Consider the following 16,153-nt stretch of genomic DNA (forward strand, 5'->3'; position numbering starts at 1 on the left):
AGCATGGGACTGGATGAAGTTGGAAGAGCCCTCTGGTGCCTGTGGGCTTGGGGACCTGGAGTTGGAGACACTTTTTCCTGATGATGGGGCTTTGTAAGCCCATTTTGGAGCTGCTTACTAAGCATCATGCTCCATGCTCAGGGCATTCTGAGCAGGACTGCTTGGCAGGCTTTCAGGATGTGGATTTTGCAACTCTGAAAGGTGTGTGGGAAGGGTTAACTCTTCTCTCTTTTTCCTGTCCTTAGGCGTGACGGGGAATCAGCCAAATCAACTGCACTTGAACTCTGTGGGGCCTGGATCCTCTCAGAGCCCCATGGGAATGAACCTGCCTGGTCAGCAGCCCCTTTCCCATGAACCACCCCCCACCTCCATGATGTCCTCCCCAAACCCTCTGGGCTCCAACATTCCTATGCATCCGAGTGGGCCAGGGGCAGGCGTGCCCCCCCAGAACCCCATGATGCTGCCCCCAGGTCCCCAGGACTCGTTGAGCCAGCAGTGTGGCCCTGTGCCCAACAGTTCACAGATGATTCCTTCTAACCAGCTCGTGTTCCCCCGCATGCAGCAGCCCCACAATGCCATGCCATCCCCTGCTGGAGGTGTGCCCATGGCCCCCAGTGCAGCAGGTGGCCCTGGGATGCAGCAGCATTACCCACCAGGGATGCCCTTGCCACCTGAGGACCTTCCCTCCCAGCAGCCTGGCCAGATGCCCCCTCAGCAGCACATGATGGGCAAGAACATCCCTCCTCGGATTGGTGACCCCTACCCACCTGTGCTTCCTGGGGTGGCGTCAGTGCTGAACGACCCCGAGCTCAGCGAGGTCATCCGCCCCACACCCACGGGGATCCCAGAGTTTGACCTGTCCAGGATCATCCCGTCAGAGAAGCCAAGCAGCACCTTGCAGTATTTCCCCAAGAGCGACAGCCAGGCACCCAAATCTCAGCCTTCCAACCTCCACCTCATGAACCTGCAGAACATGATGGCTGAGCAGCCCCCCGTGCGTCCAGGTATGAATGCTCCCAGCCTCCCCGGGCAGCAGGGTGTGCAGAGGGGACTCAGCATGCCCATGTGCCATCCTGGACAAGTGCCCATGCTGGGCAGGACAGGCATACCGCCCCAGCAAGGCATGATGGGCAACAGCATGCACCAGGGCATGATGTCTCCACAGCAGAGCCTGATGGCCCAGCAGAATTTCATGCTGATGCAGGCCAAGCAGAGAAGCATGTCTGTGTCGGGGGAGATGTATGCCCAGACAGGGCATATGATGTCACCTCAGGGCTCTCTCATGGGGCCCCCGCCTCAGCAGAACCTCATGGTCACGCACCAGATGAGGCAGAGGAGTGTCTCCCTGGACAGCCAGATGAGTTACATCCCCGGGCCTGGGAACATGGCGAACTTGCCTTTTTAACCCTGACTGGCGCTCAGGGCTGGGGAGGGAATGGGGCTGCCCCTACAAACATTTTTAAACCTTTCTGTGGGGCGGGTTGAGGGCCAATGCCGGTGGAGGACACCATGTGGGGTGCTTTTCATATTGGATTCGCCTCTACACAGCCAACCAGATGTGCAGTAAACTTGATGTGAATTGGGTTTCTTTTTCCTTTCTTTTTTGGGGAAGGGGAGGGTGCAGAGGCGGGGAGTGGGGCTGTTACTTTGAACCCTGCATGGTGACCAGGGACATCCAGACCTTGTGGCAGTTTGTAAAATTTTCACTTATGGTTTTATTCCGTCAAGTGTTTTTCTTGCCCTTTTCCCCCATTTTTTTTTAAATTGTCCTTCCTTTTTAAGCAACCAAAATGTGCAAGAGGGTTTTTGGAACTAGCTGTAAATAGGTCGCTGGGAAAGGCAAAATTTGTGCTGGTTTTTAATTGTTCTGTATTTCTGTGTTTTAATAGAAGCCTCAAAACATGTTTTAAAACAAGAAAGAAAAAAACATGCTAAACAGTGTACAAGGATTGAAATCTCTCCTTGAGGGAGGCAGGAGGATCCCCAGGGTGCACAGGATGTTGAGAGATCCCATTGTAGAATGACTCTGTCAGACCTGTGTTGTTCACACATCTGAATGGTTTTGCATGTGTGGGAGAGGGGGTGGTGCAGTGTCATGCAGATCTCAGGTCCCTTGGATACATGAATAATACTATGCCGAGTACACAAACATAACCACTGACCAAGGGCCATTGGAGGCGGGGAGGTGGCGAGGTGTAGCCCCAGTAAAATGCTGCTGGAGAGGTGCTCGTCTAGTAGGGCAGAGGTTACAGCTTTACAGGATGCAGCTGTTGCTGCTCTCTGGAGAAGCTGCTGTGTCTGGGATGGGAAGGATGCTGGTCGTTCAGGTGGAGAAGCATCAAGAATTTGGGCTTCACAGATGGTAACATGCTGACCAGCTCTGTCACCTCTACTCCCTTCTCTTCCCTTCATGCTGTGTCTCCTGTAGGCAAGGTGTTGTGGTGTGTAGGAGCAGATGGGCTTTGAGGTGAGTGAAGTGATGCATTCCAATGCTTCCAGGAGAGGCTAGCTGGGAACCCTGATCTTCTGGAGCCTTCCTACACCAGTCTATTTCCCATCCATTAACCTTCACCACTGTCATGCTCCCCTGCCACTGAATGCTTTCCCAGATTTTCCTTGTGCTTGTCAGTCCTTCATCTGTAGAGTTTTTCAGGCAGTGTTCACTCCATCATAACCTGAGCTACTGGCAGCAGCCCTGCCCTGTGGCATAGGAGAGGTCCAGCCCTTGAAGAGAACCTGTCCCTGAGTGCAATACTCTGCCTCAGCATTCAGTGTTGGCAGCGTGGCCATCCTTCAGACAGAAGAGGCCAAAGTTGAGTTGCAGTCTCTCATTCCTAGGCTGGCAGAAGCATGCCATTTGGACAACTCTGGCTTTTCTGGATGCACTCCACCCTCTCCATCCTGTACTCCATAAGGTCTTCCTGCATGCAGCCCTGATGGTCTTTCCCATGTTTTTTCACAGAGAGGCATGTGGTGTGATGCACGCACGTTTCTGCACACGTCACAGTATCTCCGGACCTCTCTGGAGACTTGCAATTCCAGCATCTAGTGGTGAACTTGGGGCACACAATTTCTGAAGTAACACTGCTTGGAGGATTATTTCTGCAGAGCCAGGCTTAACACACTACCTCTCTTATAATAGACCTCACCTTCCCCAACTTGCTGTTGCAGGGAGGAGGGGGCTTTGGAAAGGGAGATTGCCAAGTAGTGAGTGAACAGCAACACTTTCTGTCAGATTGCAAGCTGTTTGGAAAGGCTGGTTGATGCTGAAATGTCAGCCCAGCAGCTGTCTTGATCCAGTCTGAGAGAAGATGGAATCATAAAGTCCCATTAGGAATACATTGAAGCTTTGGAGCATTTTGTAGTGAACAGTGCTAGGTGAGAAGCATGGGTTTGGATCTAAGGAAGGATCTTGCTCTAGTCTCCTGCTTTGGGTTTGTTGTGTACAATGTGAGCAAGTAAGATGTTTTTAAAGTGGTAAAACAGGAACAATCACGACACGTTCTCCTTCCTGCCATGGCAGTTGGATGAGAAGAATAATCTTCAGCTCAGGCTTTGGACCTGACATGTTAGCTGATTGGATTCTTGATCCTTTCAATGTGTATTTCATGCAGGAGGATGTGGCTCAAACAGATGTAGCTGTTTCTAAGTTTGACTTGCCTGAAAGGCTGTAAATTCTCTTGGCTGCACTTCAGGGTGTTTGGTAGCTTCTCCTAAACATCCAAATACCAATTACAGTCCCAAACTTTGCTCATCACCCACCAGCAAGTCTTGGCTAATTTGAAGCCATAACATTTTCTATATGAAAGGGTTTTTTTGTTTGCCTGTAGATAGCTGTTGGTTTAGCCTGGTTGAGATCTCCATGTGTTTGTACTTTCCCTGTTGTCCCTTTTGCCCAGCCCTACACAGAAGTTGCCTGGGGCTTGCAGTCCTCACTCTTATCAGCAGCACATTGTCCCTGTATCAGCAGGAGCCTGCAGGCTTGTGGCACATGCTGTGCAGTGCTCAGGAGACTGGTGCTGAGCACTCACAGGAACATGGCTGTGCAAAGCTATTTCTGCCTGGCAACAGGAGGAAGACCTGTCCTTTGGTGACAAATAAGAAGCTAAGCCTTTTGACTCATCAGCCCAGGATACAAAAGGGAAATCCTGATGCTAGGTCAGAGCTGAGGACTCTGGAGCAGCAGTTAGTGCTCTGCAAAATTCCACTGCCCTGGAGTAAGCCCTGCCACTACTACTGTGAAGGCTGAACAATGGGGAGAAGAAATGCTGCCTCACACCCCTGTGCCCTAGGTGCTGCTCCCAACCATGTCTGAACAGCAATGTGGCAGGAGTTCCTTTGGAGGCTCAATGACAGCCAGTTCTTGTTAGACCCGGGCAAGGTTTGCCATCAGCTGGTCGCCCGCTGCCATGACCTTTGTCTAGTCTTGTGTCTTGTAGTTTATTGCTTGGCTCCTCACCTTGAGTTCTGTGTACTGACTCCACGTAATCACAGTAGAAGGTTTGTCCATCTTTTAGCCGTGACTTTGCCATGTTTTTCCAGTTCCAAAATGTGAATGCTGGAAATCTGCATCTTTCAGTATGTCGGATAATCACACACCTGGAATTAGCTTTCACATTGAGGTAAAGTTGACTGACCTGTTCTCTGTCATCCCATGAAGAAACTTCCCCAGTCATTTTGTACCATTATATAAATATATATATAAATATAAATATATAAATACAATATGTGAAGACATCTTATTGGTTTTTATTTGAAACAATTTTTAGGCTTGTTTTTGGGTATCTGTGCTGCCTGTAATGTATTGACCTGTTTTATAGGTGCCTTTTTATTAAAAAGACAAATTTCAAGACCTGACCCTGTGCCTGTCTTCTTCCACGTGATTTTCCACAGGACTGCAGCAGAGACAGAGAGTGTGAAAGGTGCTGGAAGGATTGTGTGGGCATTGGGGAAAACCCCTTCTCTGCAGCACTCCCAGGCACATGTTCATTCATGCATTCCCTTACTTGCACTCACCCGTGCATGCTCCACTGCCTGCCATGGCCCTGTGATCACTGTGTGTGTGTAGCAGGATGCTCTGCTGGAACCCCAGCTCTGTCTCCTGGGAGACTTGGTTGCCCTGCAGGAAATGCAGAGCAGTGTGCTGTTGTGAGGGTCTTTGTGTTCCCATCTTGGGAGTTGCCTTCATCAGAGACCAGGGCTTCCTCTGGTTTGTCTGCTGGAGCCTTGTTTGCAGACCACAATCCAGGACTGAGGGTGCAGAGGGTGCACTGCGGATGGTGGTGACATTGCTTTCCCACACACCATCTCCCTGCTTTCTGCAAGAGCCACCTTGGAGCTCCCCTTGGCTCAGTCCCCCTTCCCGGTGGCTGGGTGGGCACAGTGCATCTGCCTCACTTAGCAGCTGTAGATAGGGGCTGAGCAGAGCTCCACAGGGGAGGCTTAAGGTCTGCCCGAGGGCTGCAGGGATGGCTTCAGCAGGGTGAGTATTTAGCAAGGAAGCCCACTCTGGGGCGAGGTGTTGTGACAGCCATGCAAACCTGAGGAGACAGCAAGGAGTTTGCTGAGTGGAAAGCAGAGCTTCCTCTGCAGTGAAGGAAAGTTCCTCTTGCTTTCTTCTCGTCGCCATTCAGCAGGCTGGCTGCAGAAAGCTGCAGGAGGAACAATAGCAACTTTTTGGAGGAGGTCTACCAGCTCTGAGCCAAGTCATTTCCAGTCTGTCTGAGCCAAGTGTAGGTGTAAGGGCAGCTTTCCAGTCAGATTAGCAGCTGCTTTAAAACTGGGGCAGGAGGCGCTGCAGTTAGTGGTAGAGGCTCTGTAAAGCAGAGAGGTAATGTAGGTCTGGATTGACTCTGAACACAGCAGTCTTTTGCAGCACTGGTGAAGGGGAATTTGAGCAAGGTGCTCCTCTGAGCTCTTTAAGCAGAGCTTGTGAGAAAGGTGCCATCTGCCCACTTAGTGTTTGCTCTCTTATGCATCTTCCCTGAATGAAGTGACACTGTTACAGACAACTGCTTACAAGCACTATACATGAGAAGATGGTGTTTTATTTACCTGTTTATTACAGCTTACCTCAAAACTTCCTAAAGGTTTGTACATACCAGTGCTAAAAGCTATAGTAACAATAGATGTGTAGTCTGTTCACTCTCATTTGAGTGCAGATTTTCTTTTTACTTTGTGATCACTGTAAGAATTTTACACTTTGATTATTATTTTTTTCAATAACATTTTCATGTAGAAACACAGTTGTCACCATAACCTGCTGGGGAGGTGTTTACAATGCATCTGCAATGGGTTTTCTCACTGCAACAACCATGAAGAGCACAAGTACAGGCTTAAGAGACTTGCCCTTCTCTGCTGCACATCTGTGCCTGAACAACCACAGTTGCCATTACTTCAAAGTTTCATCTTTGAAGATGTGGTTCTACAGGAAATGGTGGACTAGTATAAACTAGGTGAGTTGTCTCCTCAAGTCACAATGTGAGATCAAGCTATTGAGATCTCTGCCTGAGTCGGGCTGAGGTCATGTGGCCCCTAACATAATGGCTGGTCTTTTCAACAGCGCCCTTAAGTACCACGAAGTTCACCCGGGAACGAGCTCTCTGCTACTGGGATGACCTTCAGAAGTGAGGTTAGCACAAAATTCCTGCTGCCACGGGAGAACTAACATTGTTTCGACATTGCTTAAAATGTGAGGTGAAGGGTAGAGCAGATTTTAAAGTGTGCTTGTGAGGAGGGTTGTGCTCATGTGGCTTTGATATGTATGGCTTTTCTACAGTTCAGGCTACAGCACTCTTTAGGAACAGAAATGTCATGGAGTGGTGTTGTGGGCCCACTGCCATGTTAAACTGTGACAAGATCTCCTAGGCAGCAGCAGGCAGTCTTGAGTCTGCTGAGGTTTCCCCACACACCCATTTGCAGTGTAAGAATTAATGATGGGGAAAGCTGCTGCTCTTATTTTGAACCAAATTATCATCAAGCTGCCCTGATCTGAACAGTTTCTGTATACTTGCTGTTCAGGGCAAGATCACTGCTCAGGTTTGTCCTCTGTACACCTGGATGCACTTAATCTCTGAAAGCCCTGTAGGTGCAGATGGAAGAAAACTATCAGAAAGCATAGTGCAAAGCAAAATTCCACATTTCATCTAGCCTTGCTAAAAACAAAGAGAAATTATGCAAATGAGCTCTTTCCCTTACTCTGGAGCAGTGAGTCTCCTTGCTCTCAGAACCCATAAATAGCCATACAACTAGCTACCAAAAAAAAAAAAAAAAAAAAAAAAAAAGAAAAAAAAAAAAAAGAAGTTATACCATCAGCCTTGCAAAGCTGTGTGGTTTCTCTCCCCTGTGTGCAGTCACAAGACAGAAGTCCTCTCATCAGATGGTGTTCTTCCTTAAAGGAAAACTTTTGCATAGTCAGGCATTCAGTTCAGCAGCCGCACACAGGAGATCATAACAGCAATAAAACAGATCAAACGAGTGGGGAAGTATGCAACTGCTGTCAGGAAAGGAGTCTGTGACAGTCAAATCTTTCAGTCTGTGGGAGGGCCTCCTGGAACAAACCGTGTTGTGAAGATGAATGTGTTGTGGCTGGCTGGAGAAATGTCACACAGCAGGAGGACAGTGTTGCAGTCAAAGAGTGTCCAGCACTGTATGCCCATACTATTGGATTGAGCTTTGGAGCCCCCATCAGTCCTTCCTGCATCTCTCCAGTTGCTGTGAGTCCCACGGCTTCCTTTGAGCATGTCTGTACCAACCTGAGCTAGTGAAATGGAGACCTGCTTACTGACATGACTCACTTACTTGGCTGCACTTTTTTCCTTAACCCTGGCACCCCAGTCCTGTGTCTGGCTTTGTGCACAAGATGCCCACAGTCAGTTTTTTGAGGGAGAGGTGGGAATGTCAGGTTTAAGCCAATCGAGCTCATCCAGCCCCACAAGAGTGACCATCAGACATCCAGCTTTCACCAACAACTGCCAGGTGGATCTCTACAAGTATGAGAACCAGGAAGAGCCAAGCAAGGTGTCTGATGCTATTTGAGTGTTTGGTGGCTATTGGACCTGTTTCCTGAGGAGTGAAGAAAGTTGGGATGCTTGTGAAACTTGTAACTGAGACCACAGCAAGTGTGCCATTGGGAAGGAAACACCCAGGTCAGTTCTGCCCTGCAGGCAGCCTTTCCCAGCTAGAAAGTGGAGATGGAGGTGGTGTTGTCAGACTCTATCCCACTACCCTTCCTTGTCACCTCCAGGATCTCCTGCAGGGTCTCCTGGCTTATGCAGCCAAGCTCCTGCAGGATCCGGAAGAAGTCGTTACGGAACTTAACCCCAATAAAGGCATAGAGGATGGGGTTGAGGCAGCAGTGTGTGAAGCCAATGGCCTCTGTCACCATGATGGCTGTGTCCAGCTGGTCTTCCAGGAGGCAGTTCTTGGTGAAGGTTTCTAACTTGGTAAGTGTGTTCAGGAAGATGACGATGTGGTATGGGCTCCAGCAGAGGAGGAAGATGCCTGTGACCAGGATGGCCACACGGACAGCTTTTTGCCTCTGCAGGCGCTGGGACTGACACAGTGCCCGGATGATGGCCATGTAGCAGTAAAACATGACCAGCAGAGGCACAAAGAAGCCCACGGTGTGGTAGAGGAAGCGGGTTGCCAGCCACGCATTGTTTCCATCAATCCCAACCTCTGGAAAATAGCAAATGCTGCGGTTGGTGTCGTCTGTCCAGACTTCCATGAAGATGAGATCGGGTAAAGTCAGAAGCAATGAGCAGAGCCAGACAGCCGTGCAGGTGAGGTGGATGGAGCGAGCTCTGCGTTTGCGGTAGGTGTGGATTGCATAGACAATGGCCAGGTAACGGTCCACCGCAATGCACCCCAGCAGCATGCTACTGCAGTAGAAATTGATCTTGTGGACAGCACTGAGTATTTTGCAGAGGAACTTACCAAATACCCACCCAGCCAAGCTCTCCACCACACTGAATGGGAAGGTGAGCAGCAGTGCCAGGTTGGCCAGGGTGAGGTGGAAAAGGAAGTTTTCTGTGGTGGTGCGAGACCGCTTGAACCTCTCTAAAATGACCAGGACCAGAGCATTGCCCAGAGTCCCCAACACAAACATCAGCAGATAGATGAGGGGCATGAAGACTTTTCTGAAGGGGTCTCCCTGGTTGCCAACCACAGATGAGGCTGGGTTGAAGCAGAAGTAGCCCTCCAAAGAAGGGGTGGTATTCTCAGCTTCATAGTAACCACTCAGCTCCACCTGGCTCTGGGGAACAGATAAAGTCTTGTTAATGGAGGAGAGTTTCTGGACACAAGAACACAGTCCTTCAGCTACACCTGGCAGATCCAGAGCAGAGCACCCCCATGTCCTGCAGCCCACCTGCATCAGGAGGAGATGCTGTCTGCAGTGTGATGACATTGGAGGCGCCTCCACTGCCAGGAGGTGCAGCAGCAGGTGGAGATGGTTTTCTCCACCTGTGACAGTGAGGGCTGCTTCGTCTGTAATCTTTAACTGGGGTATTTGGGGATGTTTTGGTGTCCAATCAGATGATCAGTTCCATCTTCTAGTTCTTGCCAAGTTACCTGCTGTTGAATTTTGCTTTCTCACATAGAATGGAACCCTCCTCTACCAGCTTCCCCAATTTTTCCCACCCATTTTTGATATGGACCACTTCTGTCCTGTCTGCTGCCTGATATAAAGGTGGTAGGATTCACCACACAGCACATCTGTACCTCAAATTCTGTGAACCTTCCCTTCTCCTCCTCAGAGGCCTGAGAGCTGCCTATTACAGAGCAAGGTGAGGTGGGGTCAGCAGCAGCTGTCCTTTGAGATCACTTCTCACACACTCAGAGGAAGGTGTGGGGCAAGTGTTCAACACAATGGAAGGAAAGCCGCTGAGGCGCTATGGTGCTATAGCTACAGGAATAGATGGTAGAGAGAGAGATCTGTTCTGTTGATAAGCCTTTCAGTTCTGAATTAATTGCAGTCAGAGAGGAAAGGGAAGGGAAAACAGCACTCAGACCCCAAGCTTATATGCAGTAAGGGAAGTGCAATAGAGCTGCTGCAGATGTGATTCACCCTTGGCTTGCTGTATCTTCTTGACCAGCCTGTGTTTGGGCTGAAGCTATGGGCAAATCTCAAGTGCTGGGAAGCTGGAGTTCTGCTCAGGATGAGCTCCCTGGATGGTGGTCATGCTTCAGCTGGCCTTGCACAAAAAGCAGTGGAGGAGGCTTGTGGCAAACTGAATGTTTGTGACAACTGGAAAGAGCTCAGCAGCAGTCATCCTGAGGTGCCCCACCCACACCCTCTCTGGAGACCTGTGCTGAAACTTCAGTGTTGACCACAGCGGAAGTCTCTACTAATGCTTTCATACCTTTCACTGCCAGCTGCAGCCATTTGCACCTGCTGCACCTTCCCTCATCAGCCAGAGTTCCTGTCTAAAAATACCAGCCCTGCTTTACACAGTTTTAGACCTGATTTGGGGGGTTTTTGCTCACCTAATGGGCTACTAAGCAAAATTACCGTGACCAGCCTGGAGTCTTGTTCTTGTGCCTAGCTAGGAAAGAGTGATTTATGTTTCTTCTCTCTCAGGCAGCTTTCCCTGGGTAATGCACCGGGTGCCTCTGCACATGACTGTGGGAGTTAAAGAGGTCACTTGACAGCGGCAGGGCTTATCTAAACTCCTCTGCTGCTGAAACCACCTGCATAGTTCCAAGAGGAACCCGGGCATGCTGATGGGACATAAGCTTATGGAGCATTACCAAACTCGTACAGCAGACAGCTGGGTGCAGGCAGACCCCAAGCAGTGCCTGGTAGGAGGGTGAATGAGTCGTTGGGAAAAGTGTGAAATAACTCTGCCCAGCTCTTGCTGATGTAACTATGGGGCTGCAAGCCTTTGGTGAGAAGCAGTTTGTATTACCAAAGAACTTTTATTTTTTCTGGTTTAGGATATGATTTTGGAAATCAGAGCTTGCTGCTAAAGACAAAAGCCTTAAGAAATCCCTCCCAGTTATTTTCCTCCCCAGCTTAAAAGTATTTCCTGCCTACTCTGTACCCAGACCTTTCATGAGGAGTTACCAACACACACAGAAATCTGTGATGTGTTGAACAAGGCAAGATCCTTGAACCTCTCTGAGAAAAAAACCAAAACAACCTAAAAACCTTTGCAATTTGGGGTAGTGACCAAACCAGGCTGCTTGGGCTGTGCAGGTGACTGTGCTGAAAACCCCAAACAGATTAAATGCTGGAATGGGAAATTTCACTGGGAAGAGGTTGGACAATTCCAGCTTTGAAGGGAAAAATGAAATTATGGAAAATGGCTGGGTTTGCTGGCTGGAGTGTGAGTCCTCTCTTGGAGCTGTGCCAGCACCACAGATGGCAGTGGACAGGCAGCTTGGGCAATGTTCAGCGGGTTTGGCTGCTGACCAGTTTCCAGCATCGTCTTGTATTTGGAGCTGGAATTGCAGAGGCTGAGTGCCACTATCAGACACCATCTGATTGCTCATAGGCAGCAGGTAGGGAGGGCTCTTTCTGTAAACCACTCACTGTGGGTAGGGGAAGCATGTGTGGAGCTGTGCATCTCTGAGCAGAGCAGAGCAGCACATGCGGGTAGGAGCGAACAGAGATGAGTTGGAGACAAATAAAAGAGGATGAAAAATCAGAGTCTGGGCTGAGACAGGAAGGGCAAGGACCAGAGCTGCAGAAGATGCACTGAATATGACAAGCTGAAGCTTCTGAGGACTCTGCTGCAATTCTAGGACTGGAAGTCCCCTTGATCTGGGATGGGATAAGTCAACAGTGTGCACGCAGAAGGACCTTTGTACAGGTCTCCTGTATGACAATTGCAGCAGATCTGGGGGGTGGGAGAAAAAGTGGTGTCTCTGTAATACAGCAGAAAAGTGCATGCCTGGGAAAGCCATTCCTGTGTGCCTTCTGTTCAGGGATCCCTTTACCCCTATAACCTGCCTCACAGATTTATTCTGGTCTCCATGTGTCAGCTGTTTTTCTCAGTTCCCCACAACTGTCAGCAATCAAAATATTTGGCTGCAGAAGTGAAGTAGCTTGTGCACTCTTATGGATTTTTCATGTGAATCATTCCCTTCTAGTAAATGCCAGGGCTGGGAGCAGCACATTTCATTCCCAAAACCTTAGAACTGTAATTGTCCCCATCAGTACAATCTACTGACAAAGCTTCTGCTCATGACTTCTCCAGGGGCTGAATCAGGGAAATCCAGGAATAAGACCAAGGCCTGTGGAAATACCATATTACTGCAGTGTAGATGCCTTTATGCTCTCGAGTCATGTTGGTCCCACTGCAATGAAAACTGGCCCGAGGAACCTCAGGGAACCTGGTGAAGATCTCAGTGGTTCTTCTGCAACTGTTTGTGGTTGTCCACTCTGCAGCTGAGGAAGGTTAGCAGGCAAAGCATTTTGCTATTGAGAAACGGGGTTATCATTTTGGGCATGGTACTTTTCTTCAAGGTTACAGAGTCAAATGGTCTCATATGGTATCAAAATTTAGGCTGAGGCCATCACTGTATTCACTGTGTGATACTGAGATAAATGCCCTTTTGGTGCAAACATTTTCATCATTTTTCCTTCCATAATTGCTCAATTGATCAAACAATCCTCTCTGTACAAGGCAGGGTTTGTGTTGCCACTTTGACAAGACACTCTGGAGGCCTTTTTTTTTTAAATCTCTGTGGGTAGGTTGCTGCTACAAGCACTGAATGTAAGTAAAGCAACATATGGCACCACCAAAGCAAACAGTGATGCTCATGTGATATCTGCAGCCTCCCTGTTCCAGGGAGGGAGCCAAATCTGGGAAGCTGCCAGGAGACAGAGGTGGGAAACAACATGTCAAACTCCCAGCTGCAGAAGTCTGAGAAAAGGTCTAAAACTCTTCCTACTGTGGCATCTGACTGTGGGCGTTTAGTCCTAAAATCAGCTGGGTTCCCTTCTCCTCAACCCTCCTCCTCCCCATCACATGGGGTCTCCTTTATGATGCAAAAGAATTCACAGCAGAGATAAAATTACTAAGCTAAGGATTATGGAAAGTTTTGTATGCAAAGAAAAGGAGATGTGAAAAAGGTCTGAGTTTGGTTTTAACCTCTTAGTAAATTTTAGCACTGCCACTGAACTTCAACAGAGGTCAGGGAAAGAAGTGTCTTCTCCAAAAAAAGTTTTAAAGGAATGACCACAATTTGCAAAGGAGTTTTATACTGGATGAATCAGAAAATAAATAAGGAGGGTAGGGCTTGCTCCCCCATCTCCTTGCTCTTCCTTGGTGTGTAGGAAAAAAAGGAGGAACAGAAAATTTGGTAACATTTGAATCCAACATTTCTCTTTTTGGAATAACTAATCCTGAGGTCTGCTGCAAGGGAGTCACTGTAGTAAAAAAAAAAAATTAAATTCTGAGATGCAGTATTTGAAAACCAGGGTAATGATAATGCTGCTGCGTCCTTCCTGTTGGATAGCACAACATACTCTAAAAGGTGCAGTTGCTCTTTTTCAGTTGTAAAGGCTGGGAAGAGAACTATGAGGTAGAATACCTAGAGTCCTCACTCTCTGTTAGAAGAAGTATTTGCAATTTATATTCCACTCTTAAAATTCCCTTCTTGTAAATATACTGCATATTCCCCTTTCAGCAGAGTGTATGGGGAGCCTGTACATATGGAAACCTGTATGTGAAGCAAGCAAGCAAGCATGGTGGTCATGCCAAAGGGTTTTCACACACAAAGAGAGAAGACTGGTTTTGCTTGGGTATTCCAGTTGTGTAAGGAGACCAGATAATGTGTACAGGGCTTTGAACACTGTGTACACAGTCATTTATACCACTAAAGGCTGGTGCAAAAGGTGCCTGGCTCAGAATAAGTGTTTTATGCCCATGTTGTGCTAACGGCTGTGCAGACAGCAGGGCAGCAGGGAGCAGAGGCTGGGAGAGGCCGGCAGCACACGGTGGGACTGCTGGAGCCCTGCTCTCCCAGCGAGTCACCTTGTCCTTTGCAGAGACTCTGGTCTGTGTTCCTCATGCAAGGACAGTACCCAAGCTTAGTGCTTGCCAGTACAGGTCCCACTAGCTAGGCAGCTTTCCCGAACGGAATATCCAGCATCCTGGATCACAGTGGCTGTAGCCACACTACACTGGCTCTCTGCAAGCAACAGCCTTGTAGTTGTGATCAAGTCTGGACTTAAGGGAGGCAAGGACTGATTACACTGGCATAAGAAACGGTTCAACCCTCCTGTTGAGCCTCCTCTGCCAACAGAAGACTTAGAAGACTGATGGCCAGAAATCTGGCCTTTCAGCCCACCCCAGCTCTACCTGCCACCCCTGTTATCAAGCAAAGCCAGGCCCAACTCACCAAGTCATAGGTCTCTGATGAGTAGCTGACAGGCCCCATGGTTTGAGGATCTGTCTCTCCTCCAGAAATTTTCTACTAAAGTTCTTTTCTGGGGTGGAGTTAATCATTTAAGTAAGTAGGGAGAGACAAACTATAACAATACAGTATTTGCAAGGCAAATGAGCTCAAGGCATAGAGAGTCCTGATTGATGTAAAGATTAGCATCTAGCTTTATCATCTTTTTACTAGTACTCTAAGTTGATTTTAAAAGTGCAGTTTGAAGAGTCCATATTCCTTTGGTCTATACCACACAAGATCCTTAGGTCTTCCCTGGAAACCTTTTGCCCACAGCTGTCCTTGTTCCAGGTGGTCTGAAAGGCTTTGAAAAGTTCTGTGCCAAGGACTCCCCTTACCAGAAACCTCCTGGATCAGGCACTTCTCTGGAGCTATGCAGGACTTTGAAGCATGGGTATATGATCATCACCCTCTGCCATGGGGTCCTCCTGCCCGCTTTAACCCCAATTTGTGGTTGTCTTCTGCTCCTTCTCCTGCTGCCGGTGCTTCACCCCTCGTCTGGGCTAGGGGGAGTGTGAGGTGGCTTGCACAGGACAGCAAAGCCTTGGCAGCCGCTCTGCAAGCCTAGAGCAAGGCTAGCAGGGGCTTGGCAGCTTGACTTCACAAGGGTAACAATGGAGAATCAAGATGGGAAATCAAGATTTTCTCTGCTCAGGAAAATGGGCATTTGGTTCAGTGATGTCACAGCAGCAGACTCACTGTGAGAATGCCTCAGTCTAGGTCAGCAGAGTAGGATGGCATTACAGCTGGCATTTGGCAGAAAGCTTTCCCTGTTCGAGGAGCTGAGGTGGTTTGACAAGCACAGTTCTTGTCCTTCTCTTGTCTGTGTACAGCTGCACCGAGGCCTCTCTACCAGCAAGGTAGAATTTTGGACAGGTGAAGAAGGAAGTGATGTTATTCTCAAAGCACTGCTGGATTACAACCACTGGTCCTGCTTCTTAGATCCTGACTTGTTGGGCACCTGCTGCCCCCAGGTTGTCGCTGTCCTTCCCTTATGTGAGGACTTTTGTGTGCACCTGCATGCTCTCATCAGCCTCTGAGCACTCTTCCTCCTGAAAATGAGAGGATGGAGAGCAGCAAAACCAGACGGAGGCCGTAGGGAGCTTGCACTGTGCCTCACTCAGAGGAAGAATACAGACTAAGCAAACCCTGTGTTGCAAGGGCTGAGGGATAAGGCGAGGAGTGGGCTAACCCTGGGCGCGGGAGACTGAGAAGTCAGGAAGGATGCTCTCAATCAGCTAGAACTGGAGGGTGGAGCCTGTGCCTTTCGCTGCTGAGGGTGGGAAAACAGCCACCTAGAGACAGCTGTAGATGTGAGGAACTAGATGGGTAGATGTGAGATAAAACCAGCAAAATGTCCTTTTGCATTGTATTTTGGAAAAATATCTGAAGAAAAATTTGTCAGTATGGCAGTAACTACTAAGATTACACTCCCATTGTGTCTCGGTTTGTCGAAATCCATGTCTAAGTAACAGCTGTCTAAAAAGAAATGGCAAAAATCGATGGTTACGATTCCTACAGGTTGTGGCTCAGTCCCTTATTCTTACGTTTGTGTTGGCTCTGTTCTAATGGCTCCATAGCGAAGGCCCGTTACGTTTCCAGGCGTTTAATTGCGACACAGGGTCAAAAGGGAGGGCCAGCTCTGAAGGAGGTGGATGAGCAGCCAGCACTACGAGAGCGGTCACGTGCGCAGCGCCCGAAGGGTGGGACGTAATGCGACGCGTGGCGCACGCCGAACGTACGTACG

At 48.8% G+C, this 16,153-nt stretch overlaps 2 protein-coding genes across 4 annotated transcripts in view; one reads left to right on the forward strand and one right to left on the reverse strand.

The window, feature by feature from the left end:
- Positions 1 to 4,857, forward strand: part of BCL9L (BCL9 like) — a 47,633-nt gene extending 42,776 nt beyond the window's left edge. For all 3 annotated transcript variants that reach the window (XM_066334788.1, XM_066334789.1, XM_066334790.1), the window contains one exon: positions 246 to 4,857. In XM_066334788.1, coding sequence (XP_066190885.1) covers positions 246 to 1,405 — 1,160 coding nt within the window. In that variant the 3' untranslated portion in view covers positions 1,406 to 4,857. The remainder of the gene's footprint in view (positions 1 to 245) is intronic.
- A 3,303-nt stretch (positions 4,858 to 8,160) lies between these two features.
- On the reverse strand, positions 8,161 to 14,474 carry CXCR5 (C-X-C motif chemokine receptor 5). The gene is made up of 2 exons (XM_066334652.1): positions 14,353 to 14,474; positions 8,161 to 9,256 (listed from the first exon to the last, which is right to left on the reverse strand). The coding sequence occupies exons 1-2, from the start codon at positions 14,389 to 14,391 to the stop codon at positions 8,180 to 8,182; spliced, it is 1,116 nt and encodes a 371-aa protein (XP_066190749.1). The 5' UTR covers positions 14,392 to 14,474; the 3' UTR covers positions 8,161 to 8,179.
- Between the last annotated feature and the right edge of the window lie 1,679 nt (positions 14,475 to 16,153).

Source organism: Sylvia atricapilla, chromosome 23 (genome assembly GCF_009819655.1).
Source record: "Sylvia atricapilla isolate bSylAtr1 chromosome 23, bSylAtr1.pri, whole genome shotgun sequence".
NCBI classification, from domain to species: domain Eukaryota; kingdom Metazoa; phylum Chordata; class Aves; order Passeriformes; family Sylviidae; genus Sylvia; species Sylvia atricapilla.